This window comes from Mesoplodon bidens (genome assembly GCF_964165515.1).
Source record: "Mesoplodon bidens genome assembly, chromosome: 10".
In the NCBI taxonomy this organism is placed as follows: Eukaryota; Metazoa; Chordata; class Mammalia; order Artiodactyla; family Ziphiidae; genus Mesoplodon; species Mesoplodon bidens.
In genome coordinates this window covers 77,121,077-77,138,208 of record NC_138172.1, presented here as the reverse complement: position 1 = coordinate 77,138,208, position 17,132 = coordinate 77,121,077, and the positions used below count along the sequence as shown (strand labels likewise).

The 17,132-nt window shown below is 42.8% G+C and overlaps 1 protein-coding gene across 2 annotated transcripts in view; it reads left to right on the top strand.

The window, feature by feature from the left end:
- RCAN2 (regulator of calcineurin 2) overlaps window positions 1–17,132 on the top strand; it is a 258,384-nt gene that overhangs the window by 156,950 nt on the left and 84,302 nt on the right. Inside the window, exon 1 of one of the 2 annotated variants that reach the window (XM_081247754.1) lies at window positions 8,377–8,656. The exons of the other annotated variant lie outside the window; for it this stretch is intronic. Coding sequence (XP_081103880.1) covers window positions 8,570–8,656 — 87 coding nt within the window. The 5' untranslated portion in view covers window positions 8,377–8,569. Of the gene's footprint in view, window positions 1–8,376; window positions 8,657–17,132 lie in introns of those variants that run through there. 2 annotated transcript variants of the gene reach the window in all.

Below are 17,132 nucleotides of genomic sequence, written 5' to 3'. Positions count from 1 at the left end.
CACGGCCCAGTGTAATCCCCCCCGCAAGCCGATTCAGATGGGGAGGATGGGAAGGGGGATAGGTCTTGCTAAAGGTGGATCGAGGCTGGGATGAAACCCTGAGAACTGGGGAAGAGGGTAAGGCAAAAAAGAAGTGAGGGCTTCCCTGGTGGCGCAGTGGTTGAGAGTCCGCCTGCCGATGCAGGGGACACGGGTTTGTGCCCCGGTCTGGGAAGATCCCACATGCCGCGGAGCGGCTGGGCCCGTGAGCCATGGCCGCTGGGCCTGCGCGTCAAAAAAAAAAAAAAAAGGGAGACAGCTTCTTCAGAGTGCTATACTTGGGGATGAGCTGTAGGATATTCGTGGGGCCTCTGGAGGTGCCCACCGGGCAGTGGAGGAATGAGGACGGTCCCCGAGTGTGACCGAGGGCATTACAGTTGCCACTTAGCTGGGACTTGTGCAGGATGGGGAGCTGGCCTTTTGTGTCCCTCCTTCTCCCCTGTCAGTGTCCCTCTCACTTCTTATGGACCCTCCGGCTCCCACTGCACCATTCCCATCGCCCTGTGACCCAAGGCCCCTTCATTTGCCTCACTCTCCCTTGCCAGGTTCACGTTCCTTTAAAGGGACCCCCAGCAGTCCCTCTTCTCAGCTGGCTTCCACAGCTAAAGGATGCCACTCATTCCATTATCCAGTCACCCACACATTTCCCTGAGCTGTCACTGTGTGGCAGCCCCCATTGTAGGCACTGGGGGAAAACACAGTGAGCAAGGTAGAGGGGCCCTGCCCTCATGGAGCTTGCATTCCAATGGAGAGATCAACAGAAACGACACAAATAAATATGTGATATCAGTTAGTGGTAAGTGCTTTGAAGAAAAATAAAACAAGGCAGGGAGGTAGTGAGAAGGGTCCTACTTAGATAGGCTAATCAGGGTGGGCTTCTCTGAGGTGAGGGCCTTTGAGCTGAGGCCTGAATGCTGTGGAGGAGTGAGCCCTGCTGAGATGGGGGAAATGGACTTCCAGGCGAGGGAAGCCAGGGGGCTAGAGGTGAGAATGTGTTTGGCTTGTGATGACCAGACCTAAGTGAGGTATCAGAGAAGAAGAAATGCAAATAGCTCTTGACCAGATGAACAAATGCCCCACCAGGCTCATAATAAGAATGCAAACCAAAACCCAAACTGTGGTTATTTAGACTTTTTGCTTGCTCAGGTCAGAAACAGTATCTGAATTAGTTGGAGGAAAGCCAGGGAGGTATTGACTGGGACAATGCTATACTAGTTCACATATAGAAAGGTCCTTAGATGTCCCCATAGTAGGAGAAATGCACCAAGATAACCACATCTCACTCACCAGATAGGCAAACGTCCAAGGCATTCTACAACACATGCTGTGGGGAAACCCCCTTTCTCATAAATTGCTGGTGGGGAAGCAAAATGGTCCAACCCCAATGGAGGAGAATTTGTCTAAATCTAGCAATATTAGCCATACATTTGCCTTTTAACCCAGCAATTTCACTTCTAGAATTTGTCCCAAAGTTACAGTAGAAAAATGTGAGTAGATATAAGCCAAGCCTATCCATTGCTGCACTATTTAATAGCAAAAGATTGGAAACAACCCAGATACTCATCAGTAGGGGCTTAGTTGCACCAACGTGGTAAATCCACATAGTGCACATCGTGGAATACCACACAGCTGTAAAAAGGAATGAGAATACTTTTACATATGACTATGTAATGATCTCTAGGATCATGTTTTCTAGTAATAAAAGCAAGACAGAGAAAAATGTGCAAAGTATGCTATCATTTGTCAAAGAAAGGGAGCGAAAATAATACACATATATATTTATATTTTTTTAAATGAGAGAACAGATAAACAATAAAGATGAAATAACAGTAACCTGTATGGGAGGGAGGGAGGGAATTTGCTAGAGGAGACAGGGAGAGAAGCTAGATTTCTTTGTAGATTTATAGTTTGAGTTTTGGACCATGTAATATGCTTTATACTTATAAAACAAAATTAAATTTACTGAGAAAGCAATCCTTAGGAATCAAATTTGAAGGAAACAAATGAACCTAACTTGATTTCCAGTTGGTGGAGGAGAGGAACTATTCCAAATGGCTAAAGCACAGGAATCTCTACCATCCTTATGGGATATACCCTTAGGACAAAAAGAACTGGGGGATAAAATCTTAAATTGTTCCTACTGAATATTGTGATTCTGAAGCTGCTGTGTATTGTAGTATTAAATAAGGCAAATGAGTAATTATGTTACTGGTAAGAACCAAGATATTTGGTGTGGAAGAAGGAGGATACAGATGTATGACTGAAAAATTCTGGATTTGATTTGGAATTATCAGTCTGAACTCATGATGCATGTTATCTTTAAAACACATTTATTCAACTATACTTCAATTACAAAATAAAGTAAAAAAATAAAAATGTAAAAGTAAGGCCTTATTATTTAAAAAAAGTTTAAAAAATACATTTATATATTTTCTAGTTCAGTCCACTAAAAAGTCTTGTAAACAATAGCTGTGCAAAGTTTACAAGTGCAAAGAACATCTCTAAGTCTATAGATTATTATCTTGAAATATGTTGAAATACTAAATGAAACTGAGATAGAAATGACTGATTCCTTATCTGGGGCAGGAAATGGACAGGATGAGTCTGGAACATTTTGTCCTGCCAGAAGGTGAGGCAGCCCTCAAAGACTACTGAGATTGTGTCAAAAGGACACAGGAGCCAACCTGATGAGATTCTCACCAGCAATTTAAGCATCAATAAGATAAAATGACAGTGATGAATTGGGAGATCGGGATCGACATATATACACTAATATGTATAAAATGGATAACTAATAAGAACCTGCTGTATAAAAAAATAAACAAAATTCCAAAATTCCAAAAAAAAAAGATAAAACAACAGTGGATTTAAACCCATCAAATATGTTTAGTCCGCGAGTTCATAAAGATACTTAATAAAGTAAAAAACCTCAGTGATCTTCTTTGAAGGATAATGTGAAGCAAGTCATTAAAAAAAAAAAAAAGTGGGCTTCCCTGGTGGCGCAGTGGTTGAGAGTCCGCCTGCTGATGCAGGGGACACGGGTTCGTGCCCCGGTCCGGGAGGATCCCACATGCCGCACAGCGGCTGGGCCCGTGAGCCATGGCCACTGAGCCTGCGCATCCAGAGCCTGTGCTCCACAACGAGAGAGACCACAACAGTGAGAGGCCCACGTAATGCAAAAAAAAAAAAAAAAAAGCTAATTAATAAAGGAAAAGAATCAAGTGTGTATTTTGCCTGTCTTACAAAAATGTAGCTCAGGGTAACTCCATAGTAGATGAGAGGTAGTTCCTTGTAATGGAAGTACTCTATGAATAAATAAAGAGGGAATACCATCATTTTGCAATTTATAAAGAAAGAGTAAATCTACGCATTGAGCATGAAGGGCTGCTAATACCACAAAAAGAGATGGCCAGGCATTACATACCCCCGATGGAAGTATATAACACCATTCATGAAGGAGTCTTGCCAAACCCAAAATCTATCAAGCCTCTGGATCTAATGAACAGGACCTACAGGTAAGAGAGAAACCAATTAAATGACACTATGTGGAATTCATCAAGAAAATCCAGACTGAGGAGAATTCTAAAGGACAAATAACATGGTTTTATCATCACCAACAACAAACTGCAAGGAAGAAAAAAGAAGACATGGAGGAGGACTCTATAGACTAAAAGAGACATGAGAGACATAGTAGTTTAGATCCCAGTGTAAGTAAACAAAATGTTAAATGAAGGATGGAAGGATGGGACCAGGGAGGGGATGGAGAGGGGGCGGGGAGGGAAGAGAACATTGGTAGCGCGGCTGGAGGAATGTGAACACTGGCAGGACATTTGATGATACTGAGGAACTATTCTTGCTTTTGAGTGTGTGTGATGATAGGTATTATGATTTCAAAAGACAAGCTGTTGTCTTTTCAAGATAGACACCGAAATATTTACGGATGAAATGATATGATGTCAGACATCGGCTTCAAAATAACCGGGAGTGAGTGTGAGTGGTTGGGGACATGGAACACTGGTGCTCAGACTTGAACTTGCATCAGAATCACTTGTTGGGGGGGCTTGTTAAAATACAAATACTGGTCCTACCTACCCAGACTTGGGTGTGGCCCAAGAATTTGCCTTTCCGGTGGTGTTGATACTGTTGGTCTGGGGACCACACTCTGAGACCCACTGGCAGAGAGGAAGGAAGGTTGATCCCAAGCTATTGTTGTACTTGGGTGGTGGGTACATGAAAGCTCATTACAGTATTCTTTTGACTTCTGAATATGTCTGAGATTTTCAACAGTAAACATTAAAAAAATAAAAATGATCCAGAAGGACACATAGAGGGAGGAAAGCCTTTGATGACCCATAGTTGTAATGGGAACATCTATACTCATTAGCAAACTGGACTTGGCTGCTGCCTCTGGGATTGGAAGGTCCCCATCTCTTCCTGCCCACTGAGGGTTAGTGCCTCAGCTCAGCTGTCAATCCTCTTGGAGAACTACCTGGCCTGAGGGGTAGGGAAGTGGTCTTTGTCTCAGGGTCTGCATCGTGCTGCATCCATTTCCTTAATGTGGTCAATCATTGGAAGAACCATGGTTTGAATGAATCCTAAGATTTTTCTGGCCACTTCACCTGGAAAGGGTGCTTCTGAGCAGAGCTGTGCCAGGGTTCAGCTGTCAGTGGTGGGGGTGATTACTGAACTCAGATGCCCATGTATCCTTCAAGGACCTTTCTCAAACTCCAGATCAGGAGGCATCTCTATGGGTTTGAGTCCTTCTACTTGCCTTTTTAGATTCATTTATTTATTTATCCATTCATACTTCAGATATTCCTTAGAGTACCTCCTAAGTGACAGGTACTTTTCTAGCCCCTGAGAATATAGCAGGGAACAGAATAGGCAAAAACCTCTGTTTCGTGGAGATTACATTCTAGTTGGGGATACAACAAAGAACAAGTCAAGAAATAAGTGAACAGTTTCAGATAGTGCTATGAATAAAATTAGAGAGAAGATGCCGGATAGTGATTGAGTCCATGTGTGTGTGCATGTGCACACATGGGTACACGTATTTTATTTAGGTGATCAGGGAAGACTTCTCCAAGGATACGACATGTGAGCTGAGAGCTGGATGGTAAGAAGGAGTTGGCCATGTGGAAATCTGGATATTTTTTGACAAAGGCAGTAGCAAGTGGGAAGGCCCTGAGATGAGAAGGAGCCTGGCATTTTTTTTTTTTTTTTTTTTTTGGAATCCCAAGAAGACCAGTGAATCTGGGATGTGGAGAGGAAAGGGAGAAATGGTGAGCTCAGGTGGGAGGGAGAACAGACAAGAGCTAGGGTTCATAGGACCTTGTAAGCATATCCCGGGTGCTTATATACAGACCCCAGGTACCTCCCAGGCTGCCAGTCATCCCCCAGCTATCAAAAGTACATTCTATCTAGAGAAATAGGGCACAGTTTTAACAGGGAGGGCCCCTAGGGACTCTAATCTATAGGAAAGTGTTTTGTATAAGCAACTGAATAGTATAATAGAGCCAGTTTGTTGAACCAACATATTAAAAATCCAATAATTTTATTTCAAAATCACTACATGCTCTCGATGACTATAATTTTACCCTAAGTACGCTATTTACTCAATTTAAGATTTGCCCCTATAGTATTACCCATCGTACAGATTCCTCTATGCCAGGTAGTACTATAAGTTATCAGTCATTTCATGCTAATAGAAATGAATTCAAAGCTGTGTCCTTGAAAAGATATTTTTAAAAAGGAAAGCATAAAATTAGTGGACTCAAGAGTACGAGAAGGGATCTCCAGGGAAGAAACAAATCAACAAGGAGAAACTGAAGATGCACCAGGAAAAAACTACCTATTTTACAGTTTGGAGTGAGGCTCTACTTCCTGGATAGACTAATGTCCTCCTGCCAAGATGTGTCAGAGCAAAGCTCTTTCTCTTGAAATAACTCATGTATACCCTCTAATAGCTATTTCCTAAACAGAAAGTGTGCAGTAATTCACAGAGCGCTTTAAGTGAACGGAGCAATGGTTAACCTTAAACTCTGTGAACCGTAGGATCTGTCATTAATACAGGGTAGCCTTTTCATGAGGATGAGACCGTTCTATCCCTGAGGCAGCTCGCATGGCTGGGGTGAGCAGGTCAGTCACTCCCAACTTTGCATTCGGGGACTTTATATTGGTTGCTTAAAGTCAGCCATGATGAAGATATTTACACCAAAGGCATCATCAAATGCTACACATCAGGCTTTTCTTTTCAGAGCTGATTGTTAAATATTTACCAGCACACTGCTGCTGTGACCCTTAAAAAAATAAATTTGGGGATATACCATGGCATATGAAAAAATAGCCTTGTTTTGGTTTTGCCTCTTGAACCGACATTAGTGATATTTAAATTTGTATTCATCTTCTTGTATACTTTACATTTCAGCTATATTTATATATAGATAGACCCATTCACTTTCCCAAAAACCTTTGCTGGGCATTCCATGGTTGACCAGATAGACACAAAGGGCCCCTCGAGGCTTTGTGTCACCTGGCTCTTTCTGCCTTGTTTATCCCTGGTTCTGGACAAATTTAACCTTAAATGTGCCTCACCGACCCCAAAAAAACCCTATTCTTTCTTTGCTCTGGATATTTCTAGTCTGCGGCCCCTGCCTTGGGGGCTCTCTTCACCCCTTCTCTGTCTGACAAAGTCTTACCCATGTTTCAAGGTCAGAGCAGAAGTCATGTCCTGCTCCTTGAGGCTCATCTGCCCCAGCTCCCTTCAGCATCCATTGCTCTTTCTCCAGTGCTCCCACCAAGGGCCATCTGTTCCTCCTTTGCCACCATCACCATTGCCTTGTTTTATAGGTGTTTGTCTCCATGTCTTATCTCCTCCCCTGGATTTTAAGCTCCTTGAGGATAGTGAATTTTACTTATTCATCATTTTATCCTTTAGAGCAGCTGGTATAGAGCTTTGTACATAGCAGTAAGTGTTAGTTGAATTATCTGCAGACATGATTTCATATTCCCCACAGTGCCCTGGACAGCACAGTAAGTGCTGTACACACACACACACACACACACACACAGTTTCATCAGTCTAAATATTTCTATTTGTGGACTGATTTCATTTAACCTGGAAATGCCTTGTTGAAGGGGAACATTAGACTCACATGTAGCCCCAAATGAGGATCAACCACAAAACTTCTACCTTCAGTCGAAAATGTCACCTTTCTCATCTGCATGCAAAATTGGACCACCTTGTCTAGTCATGGGTTAGAAAGGTGCCAATCTGTTACAAATCATGACCTCTGATAGCCACTGAAGATGCACCTGCATTCCTACTGGGCATAGATCCTGCCAGAATGTAAGTTCTACTGGTATTTTTGTAACCAACGATAAAATGAAAACGATTCGGATTTTTTTCCTTTGCTCACTTCTACTGTAAAAGAAGGCTGCCCCTGTTTGGTTTGTTCATTCATTAAACAATTATTGCCTTCTCATGCCAGACACTCGGCTAAAGTCTCAAGATATAAAGATGAATTATCCACAGCCCTGCCCTTCTGGGGTTCACATTTAGGAAAAGAGACTGAAAAAGCCATCAGACATGTTCAAAGTCTCAGGCGAAATCAAGCCCCAAGGCTCTGATAATGACCCACATCAGTGCGTTTGCCCGCTAGATTCTGCCATCTGTCCCCGCATGAGATGTTTGCTGTAACTCCTTTCCACTGCCTGCTTTTGGTTTGAATGACCTTGCAGACAGCCTGAAATCCCGAGCTTTTAGAGTTCCTGGTCTGCACATATGTGCTTCAAACAGAAATTCACAAACCTCTAATTATCTCCTCTTAGCCGGCTGCCTACATGACTGACGACCAGCTCTTGAGTCACTCCAAGAATGGATTTCTATGTAGCCCGTGCCCGCCCGGGATGCATTAGGATGCCCAGAACATGTGTGGCCGCTCTGAGCGGCACAGGGCAGTTAACAGAAGCCAGGCAATTTGCAAAATGCCTCAACTTCCTGCTCATTTCTGAGGCAGAAAAGGGTCACACCTTAACCTCAGGAGGCTCATCAGCAGAATAATTCCCACCCCCACCCCAAAGAGAGCCTCTGGTGTCAGCTTCTCCCCCCTCCCCACCCTGGCTTTTTGCAAACATAAGCACTCGGCTGAAACAACAGCTATGACTCAGTTCCTAGCGAACGCTGCCTGAATTGATTTAGTCTGAGTTCAGATTTAGCACATAATCATGTTCAATTTGCTCCACTGCACTGCCTAGAGATAAAAGGCTGGGGGGAAAAAAATAGCTCCAGCTTGTGTCAGTCTTTGCGGTGATGTCATTGCCATCAGAGAGCCAGCCGCTCTTACTCTGCCCTGCTGCCTGAGCCGCGGCGGGCTGTGTGCGTGCAGCAGAGCGGGCTCAGGTGCCCAGCTCGGCCATCCCCGGGGCAGGGCAGCGCCCGGCCGGCCCGGAAACATCCACCTGGAAGGCTCTTCCCAGCCCGCACGACTCAGAGGCTGCCTAGCTCTTTATTGTCAATTCCGGAGGGGGAATGCCAGCCCCTAGCATGGACTGTGATGTTTCCACTCTGGTTGCCTGCGTGGTGGATGTGGAGGTCTTTACCAATCAGGAGGTTAAGGTACGCACCTGCAATCTTCTGTTTCATTGTTGCTGTTGCTGAAGCTGCTTGGAGCCTTGTTAGCTTAAGGGAACAAGACTTTGGTTCATAGTTTTCAGCTCACGATCTGCGCTAGAAATGCATGTGGTGAGTGCCTGACTCTTAATTAGAATAAGTTAGACGAGGGACGGGCACATTCATTTTCAATGCGATAAGGTTTGAAAAACCACTGTCTGTTTGTTCTTGTCTTTTCTATTAGGGGATCCCCAGTCATCCTTTTCACAGTAGACATGTTTTCATAGTCTCTGTGTCAATAAGAATTTGCCAATCCTTAATGCTGAGAGGGGTTTTAGATCAATGATTAAATGAAGAAAGCACATATGATAAACATCGTACCCAGGACACCCTGATCGTGGGACATTAACCCCTTGATGGGACGTCACTTACATAGACCATGATGTGGTCTGCAAATTGAACAAAAGCTATTCTACAGATGGCAGTTTCAATCCCCAGCTCTCTGGAAGTCAGAGTTGGAGAACAGCTGTCTAAATTTCCTTTGTCAGGCAAAAGAAGCAAGTCATTTCCCCTGAACAGTTGTCCATAAAGAAAGTTCAGGCATAAATAAATTTTGCGTAGTATTCTAGGGCGCTGGTCCTCACTGACTGCAGCAATTGTTTGATTGTCATGGGTAATTGTCTCCTGATGACATACATTCTCTTTGCTTTTCCCCTTTGGTTTTATGTTCTGAAAAAGATGCCATGCTTGTGAAATGGGCATTTTGATTTCTTCTCTCATATTGAAAATAAGAACTAGCAGAAGCTTCTTATTTAAACAGTTCACACACACGACAGAAAGGATAGTTGCTCCTTGTGTGACGGGAGGAAGGAAAGGGGAATTGCACTGCATAATCATTTGTCACCGTCCCCTTAGTCTTTACTTAAAGGAAGACCCAGAATTCTTTATTTTGGGGTGTGGGGATGACACCCTGGGGCTTCCCAGGTGGGAATTTATGTGTCCACTAGCATAACACACGGCTCTGTCATTCAAGATTGCAGTTTTGAACACCCTTTTGAAATGAATTCAAGAATCTGTTTTGTTGTTTCTGCATATTTTAAATGTGTGGCCTGCGTTTACCAATTCTTAGGCCAGTGCTGTGAAGTGTCGAACACCTGTCATGCTGAGGTTCCGAAAATTAGAAGGTAATGGTTTGGTGCTGCTTGTGGTCGTGTCCACGAATGGAAACATGCGTGTAGCGACTCACAGCCCCGCTGGCCGTACACGCTGTGTACACTCCAGAAGGGAGCAGCCCTCAAAGCCCCTCCAGTTCAAAACCAATTTAAATTCCGATGTGGGTAACTGAGTAGAGAGCCATCTCCCAGCACCTGCTGGAACAGAATGATTCGTACATAAAGTAACACTTTACGATTCCCTTCTCTTCTGAACCGTTCCCTTTTAATTACGTGCTGGGCCTGTGAACATCATAAAATAAATAATCTAGACTTTTTTGGTCCAAGAAATGATGGTGAGAAAATATTGATTAGGGATCTGCAGTCTGCCAGGCATTGTGCTCTTACAGGAAGGAGTTTAAAATATGCTTAGATGACGTAGGTATTTGTCATATAGACATACAAAGAACCACTTACCCAGTATTTCTCTTCTTTTAATCATTGCTCTTTTTTTACTTATTTTTTATTGAAGTATAGTTGATTTACAATGTTTCAGGTGTACGGCAAAGTGATTCAGTTATATGTGTATATATATTCTTTTTTCAGATTCTTTTTCATTATAGTTTATTACAAGATACTGTATATAATTCACTGTGCTATACAGTAGTTCCTTGCTATTTATATTTTATATATAGGAGTGCATATCTGTTCATCCCAAATCCCTAACTTATCCCTCCCTCCCCCTTTCCCCTTTGGTAACCATAAGTTTGTTTTCTATGTCTGTGAATCTATTTCTGCTTTGTAAATAAGTTCATTTGTATCATTTTTTAAGATTCTACATATATGTGATATCATATGGTATTTGTCTTTCTCTGTCTGACTTACCTCACTTAGTATGGTAATCTTTAGGCCCATCCATGTTGTTGAAAACATGCCCAACATTTCTTAAAGACAGACTATTTTGTGGAATTCAGGGGACACAAAATTCTTACAGCTGGTTGTATTTGAGTGGTTGGGATGGTGTCATGGAGCAGGTGGTACTTGAACTTGAAGATGGGTAGATTTTGATACAGGAAGAGGGAGGGCACGGGGACAGGAAGGCATTCCATCTTGCAGTCAGGTGAGTCAGTGCATTTGACTGCAGTAGGATCTCTGTGAGAGACTGGAGTGGGGGACAGAGGGGAGTCAGGGCCAGATTATAAAGCCTCTCACCCTGTTCATCAGAAATGTATGGGGTTTTCTGGGAAGACTCCCACCAGAAAGATGCATTACATGTCCTTCCTGCTAAATAGCTTTGAATTACAGTTGATTTGTTTCTTTGAAACAAGTTACTTAATTATTCTGTGCCTTAGTTTTCTCATCTGTAACATGGGGATAATAGTAGTTCCTACCTTGTTGGCTTGGTAGGAGGATTAAAGAAAATTATACATGTAAAAAAATTAATACAGTGCCTGACATATTTCGTGTTCAATAAATGTTAGCTGTCACCATTATCGTCATGGTCATCTTTTTAGACGTTCTCTAAAGGTGGTAGGTTACTTTCCCCAGTTTACTGGAATGTCCTATCTCCAGCTGACTTTACAATGACAGTCCAGGACATAGAAAGTGTTTCCACTCCCATCCCCCCCACTTCCCCCCACACACAGAGCCCAGCAACTTAGAAAACACTGCCCTTCCGTTCAGACATTTAATCATTTAACATAAATCAGTGACATTATTAACAAGCAAAATTAAGGCAGGCCAAAGAGGTCTGTTGAGAAAACCTATATGTTCCTCGTTCAAAAGTGAGCATGGCTTAGTGTCATGAAGGGACGTTCAGATGTCAGATTCTGGCACCAAAGTTTCTCCAAAGGTAAACATCATTAATTACCTATTTCAGATCCATAGTGGAGCCAGGAGTTCCTTTCTTCCAAGTCCAATATTTCCTGTCAGAGAAAAGGAAGGCACCGGTTGGGGGTCTGTTTCACCTGCCTGCATCCAGCTTGCTTGATCTCAGGCTCTTTTTTGCTTTTTACAGACTCTCCCTTTCTACCTGGAGCCCCACTGGGAAGCAACCACACCAGGGTTATGCAACCAGCAGACTTTCTTAGCAAATACAGTGGTTAATTTGACGGGGGTGGAGAAAATGCAAATCTAGTGACTTATAGCAATTTAGAAAACCTTATCCTCCATGGGGGATCTCAGCTGGTTGCCTTGGGGGCCCTTCAGGCTCCAAGTTCCTAAATTTTGCCAAAGCTGCTAGAGCAGTAATACCAAATAGAAGAGGAAATTAGGCAAATACATCCCCATATTCGTCTTTCTCCGGAAACTCCATTGATAGTGTTGTGAGCTTAGCTGTCTGTTTGATGGCAAAGGATGCTTAGAAAGATAAAGAAATTCGAAGCCCTTAATAGAAGGAAAATGACATGGTGAACTGTAGAGTTTGTGTACGTGCGCACGTGTGCGTGTGTGTATGTGAACAGGGGCAGAGTTGATTTTCTCCAGTGTTCTTCTCATGTTCTGAAAATAGTCTCCCCCGCCCCTCAACAAGAGCCAGATGCTTGAGGAAATGAAAGGGATCCAAAGATGGGTAATAAAATTTGTATTTTACTTTAGTCCAGTTGTTCTTAAACCTGATAACACATTGGTATCCCCTGGAGAGCTTTTAAAATATTGACGATGCTCAGGCCGCACGTCCAGAACTTCTAACTTGGCTGGTCTGAGTGCAGCTGGGCAAGATGATTATATAAAGTCAGCGTGTTGTCTCTTCTAGACACAGGTAGGTACAGGTGAAGTCAGTCCAGAATTATCTAGAATACCCTCTTTTGAAACACTTTGATCCATTCCCCCCGAATGAAGCCTTGATGGATGCAGTTTCAGAAGCAATGTCTCTAAGCTATCAGAAATGTCGAGGCTCACCCAACACTCTTGGCCCAGTTCACCACCCCTGCCATCCCTCCACCTAGTTCTGAGCTGGTGGTAAACACCCTCGTCCACTGCTGGCTGCAGCCTATAGCAGAATGTCACCCCTTCTCCCGAGCACATCTGAGCCTGGGGCTGCCGCTTCTCTGCAGTGGGAGCTCCCCACACAGAAAAAGGGTGGATGCCTCCTCTCTGGGCTGGAGAGCTCCAGATTCACATCCCAAGGATCCAGTCCTGTCTCCATGGTCATCCAGACAGGAGACAGGAAGCTCATAAAGCTTCTTTCTACTCCTCAGGACAGGCAGGAAACATGGCAAGTCTTATAAGAAGATCAGAAATGTCAAAGACCCTGGGAGCTGGAGATTTAGATGCAAACTATTACATTCATATATATATATAACTGAGTCACTTTGCTGTACAGCAGAGATTGACACAACACTGTAAATAAGCTATACTTCATTAAAAAAACAAAAATAAGAACATTTGTGCGGTACTCTTAACTCCTAACCAGATGATGCTCTAAGCACTGGGAGAGAGAGAAGACAGACATCCCTGCCCTCACGGAGTGCATGTTTTAACACAGGAGGCGGACAATGAACTAGTAAACAAATAAACGTATACTGTAATTTCAGGCAGCGATAAGGGTTTTGAAGAAAGATGAAGCAGAGGGAGGGGGTGAATTGCTGGAGGAGAGGTTGCATTGGGGGCCCTTTAGGCTCCTATTTCCTAAATGTTGCCAAGACTGCCAGATCAATAGTCCCTGAAAGAGGAGGAAATCAGGCAAATGGCGTTCCTCTGTATTTGTCTCTCTCCAGAAATTCCGTTGGCCACTTTTGAATGGATGGCCAGTAGAAGCATTTCTGGCAAGGCGACAGTTTTTGAAACGTCACTGTTCCAGTGTCATTCAGGGATCTGAAGTGAGTGAAAGGACCGCATATGGATCTGAGGGAAAAGCATTCCAGTAGAGGGAACAGTAGAGGCAAAGAGAGGCCATCTTATCTGATGTGTTCTTTCTCAACCCCACCATTTAACCCAGTGGTCCCCAACCTTTTTGGCACCAGGGGCAGGTTTCATGGAAGACAGTTTTTCCACAGATGGGGGCTGGGGGATGGTTTCAGATGATTTAAGCGCATTACATTTATTGTGCACTTTATTTCTATTATTATTACATTGTCATATATAATGAAATAATTATACAGCTCACCATAATGCAGAATCAGTGGGAACCCTGAGCTTGTTTTCACGTGCCACTCACTGATAGGGTTTGAGTTATGAGTCTGCAAGCAATTGATTTATTGTGGTCTCTGTGCAGTCAAACCTCTCTGCTAATGATAATCTGTATTTGCAGCCACTCCCCAGCACTGGCATCATGGCCTCAGCTCCACGTCAGATCATCAGGCATTAGATTCTCATAAGGAGCGCACAACCTAGATCCCTCACATGCGCATTTCACAGTAGGGTTTGTGCCCCTATGAGACTCTAATGCCACTGCTGATCTGAGAGGAGGCGGAGCTCAGGCGGTAACATGAGAGATGGGGAGCGGCTGTAAATACAGATGAGGCTTCGCTTGCTCACCCACCGCTCACCCCCTGCTGTACAGCCTGGTTCCTAACAAGCCACGGGCCGGTACTGGTCCATGGCCTGGGGGTTGGGGACCCCTGATTTAACCTATTTCCATCATTCGTTCATTCAGAGACCTACTGAGGCTGTCAAGATCTTATGCCATAATTTTTATTTTTTTAATGCTGCTCCTTTTTAGAAATTGTGCTTAATCTAATTCCCTCATGTTATGTTTTAAGCCTGGTGGTTCTCTTGGAGGAAAGGGAAATATAAGCAGAAATTTGTTCTCAGCATGATAATTTTTCATACACTTGAAATCTTAGGATCACTGTAGGACTTTTCTTTCCCTTCTAAAAGTCTAGGGCCTTTTCAAGGTGACTCATAAGTCCTACTTTCTCTCCTCTGCTTTTGAGAATTTCCCAGTATCCTCCTAATCCATGCAATCTTGGGCAAGTCTCTTAACCTTTCTGGACGCGTGGTGATTATGCTGAGAAAAATGCCAATGCTTTGTGTATTTTGTTTTCCTTTTTCACACAAAAGTGTGATGTGACTGACTCATAGTCTGTGTCATGCTGTTGCGTGAGTTCTGGAAAAAAAAAAAAAAAACAACCCAGCACATCTTGGCCATTTAGTACAAAGAAATCTCTTTGGCATTTGAACCACTGGAAATTTCACGACTTGTTTTGTTCGGCTGGATTCGTAGGAGGAGAAGGATGGAGCAGCGTTGGTGTGACACGCTTTGCCTTCTGCTCTGGGGAGAGACAGATGACACAAATGAAGATGTGGGTAATGGGTATCGGGATTGATTTGGAAGAGAAACTTGTGGGTATTTGTTAGGAGAGCTTGTCAAGCTTCATGCCTGTTTCTTATGCTTTTTGCAAATGCAGTGCTGGGCAGAGGATCTGGCTGCAATCGTGACTTTTTGGTTCTGTAGAACTCGAAAGGTCTTTCAGAATCTTCAGAAACCCTTGTGTTCACTCAGTAACTTATAAGAATTTGAGTTGTGTATGATTTCATTCTCAAACACTGAAACCCTCTGGAGCTATTCGTGGCAACTTTTAGGAACCAAAATGTTAAGTTAACAGAAACTCTTATTCTCTGTTCAATGACTGGAATTTTAAATAATATTTGTTACATGTCTCCAGACCACTTTTAGTTTCTGAAAACCAAAAGGGAGTGTGTGGGGAGGATGGGGGAGGGGGAGTGTGTGGGGAGGGTGGGGGAGGGGAGTGTGTGGGGAGGATGGGGGAGGGGAATGGGGTGGCCTGCCCATACCAGATTCTAATCCTCCAGCACAACAAAAGCGTGTTCTTCCTCTGCTAATGAAATGGACTAGAATTGAGGCCATTTTGGAAACAAATGAATTAATACAAAACTGAATGTTAGACATTAACCCTAAAAAATACTTTAAGAAACTTAACATTCTTAAAGTGCACTGTTGAATATTATCTTGCCTCTGAAGAAAGTAGCAAACACCTTTCACAGATTGGGAAGAAGGGATTTTATGCAAGTGACAGATGCTCCCTGAGAAGGTTAACAGGCAGATTTCTCAGCCACCTGTCACATTAGGGAAAGACAAGGTACAGTATTCAACTAATGACATTGTAAAGCAGGAAAGCCCACTGAAAAGTTGCTTCTCTGTTTAGAGTCTTTTAACTGTTGAAAAGTAATTCAAACATTGAAAGTTGCTACCTCTTACCTGAATGTCAGATTTATTCAAAACAGTAACAACAAAACAGTATCTTCGTTAACATCGTTCTCCTAAAGAAACCGATTTTAATGTAAAACTCAGAGAGTACCATTTGCATCCTTAGTGATTCTGAGTACAACTATCAGTAATTTATAATAGCCTGTTTTAGTACTTTCTGATGAAGCTTAAAATTGACAAATAGAAAAGAAAATCATACCTGAAACATTTATTATCACTGGGTATATTTAGGTTGTAAGCTTAAATGGCATCACAGCTTTGTGGTGAAGAACCCGGCTTTCCAGGGAGGTCATCAACCTTCCAGCCCATTCCTGGCCTAGAATTTCTTAAAGTAAGGCGACAGTATCTTTACATAAGGGGAATGTATCTCTTCCAAGCTCTAAATCTAAGCTGATTCCAAAAGATTAGTCAAAAGAACATTGAGAGATTATTTAATGAGGTCTTCAAGCAGGTAAAAAGGAGTTGTGAACTCTTCACTCTATCTACAATGGATCATTTATCTTAAAACTGTTTGAGAATAAAATATCCACCAACTTAGACCTTCCGTAGAAAATACTCACTGGATGTGCCTTTGTATTCCTCTTTGGGATAAAGGTATCCAGGGGGAAAAATATACACAGGGACACGCACACACGTGAAAATGTATTGTATGTATATACTATATACAAATATATTTTTTCTTCCATAACCCTGGAAGGTTTCTTTTTGTTCTGCTCCGGCCCTATCTAACCAACTATTGGAAACTGTGGGCTCTTAACCATGTCAAGAGATGAAGAGCCCAGAGAAGGCTCCTGGCAAAAAGTTGAACAGAGGTCTAAACAATTGCTAAACAGTTTCTCCAGGTTGGGGTGGAGGTGGCAGGGGGACACGAAGAAATTCATGGTCTTTTCTTTTTATTGTTACATGCCAAGGAAATGTTTACATCCTTACAGTCCAGTAGCACAATTACTCTCCAGAATTTAATATACCAGTTCTGAACTATGAAATTTTTTTAAAGGGTTTTCAAAATGATCTTGACCCTTCAGCTTCCAGAAAGATAACTTTAACAAATGTATCCTTCTTTGTTATATTGGATTTCAGACCAGCTTTCATTCCCCGCCCCACCTTCACCCAAATAACATCTTCACTAATATTCTACTTGTTCCAACAATCAGATTGTTTG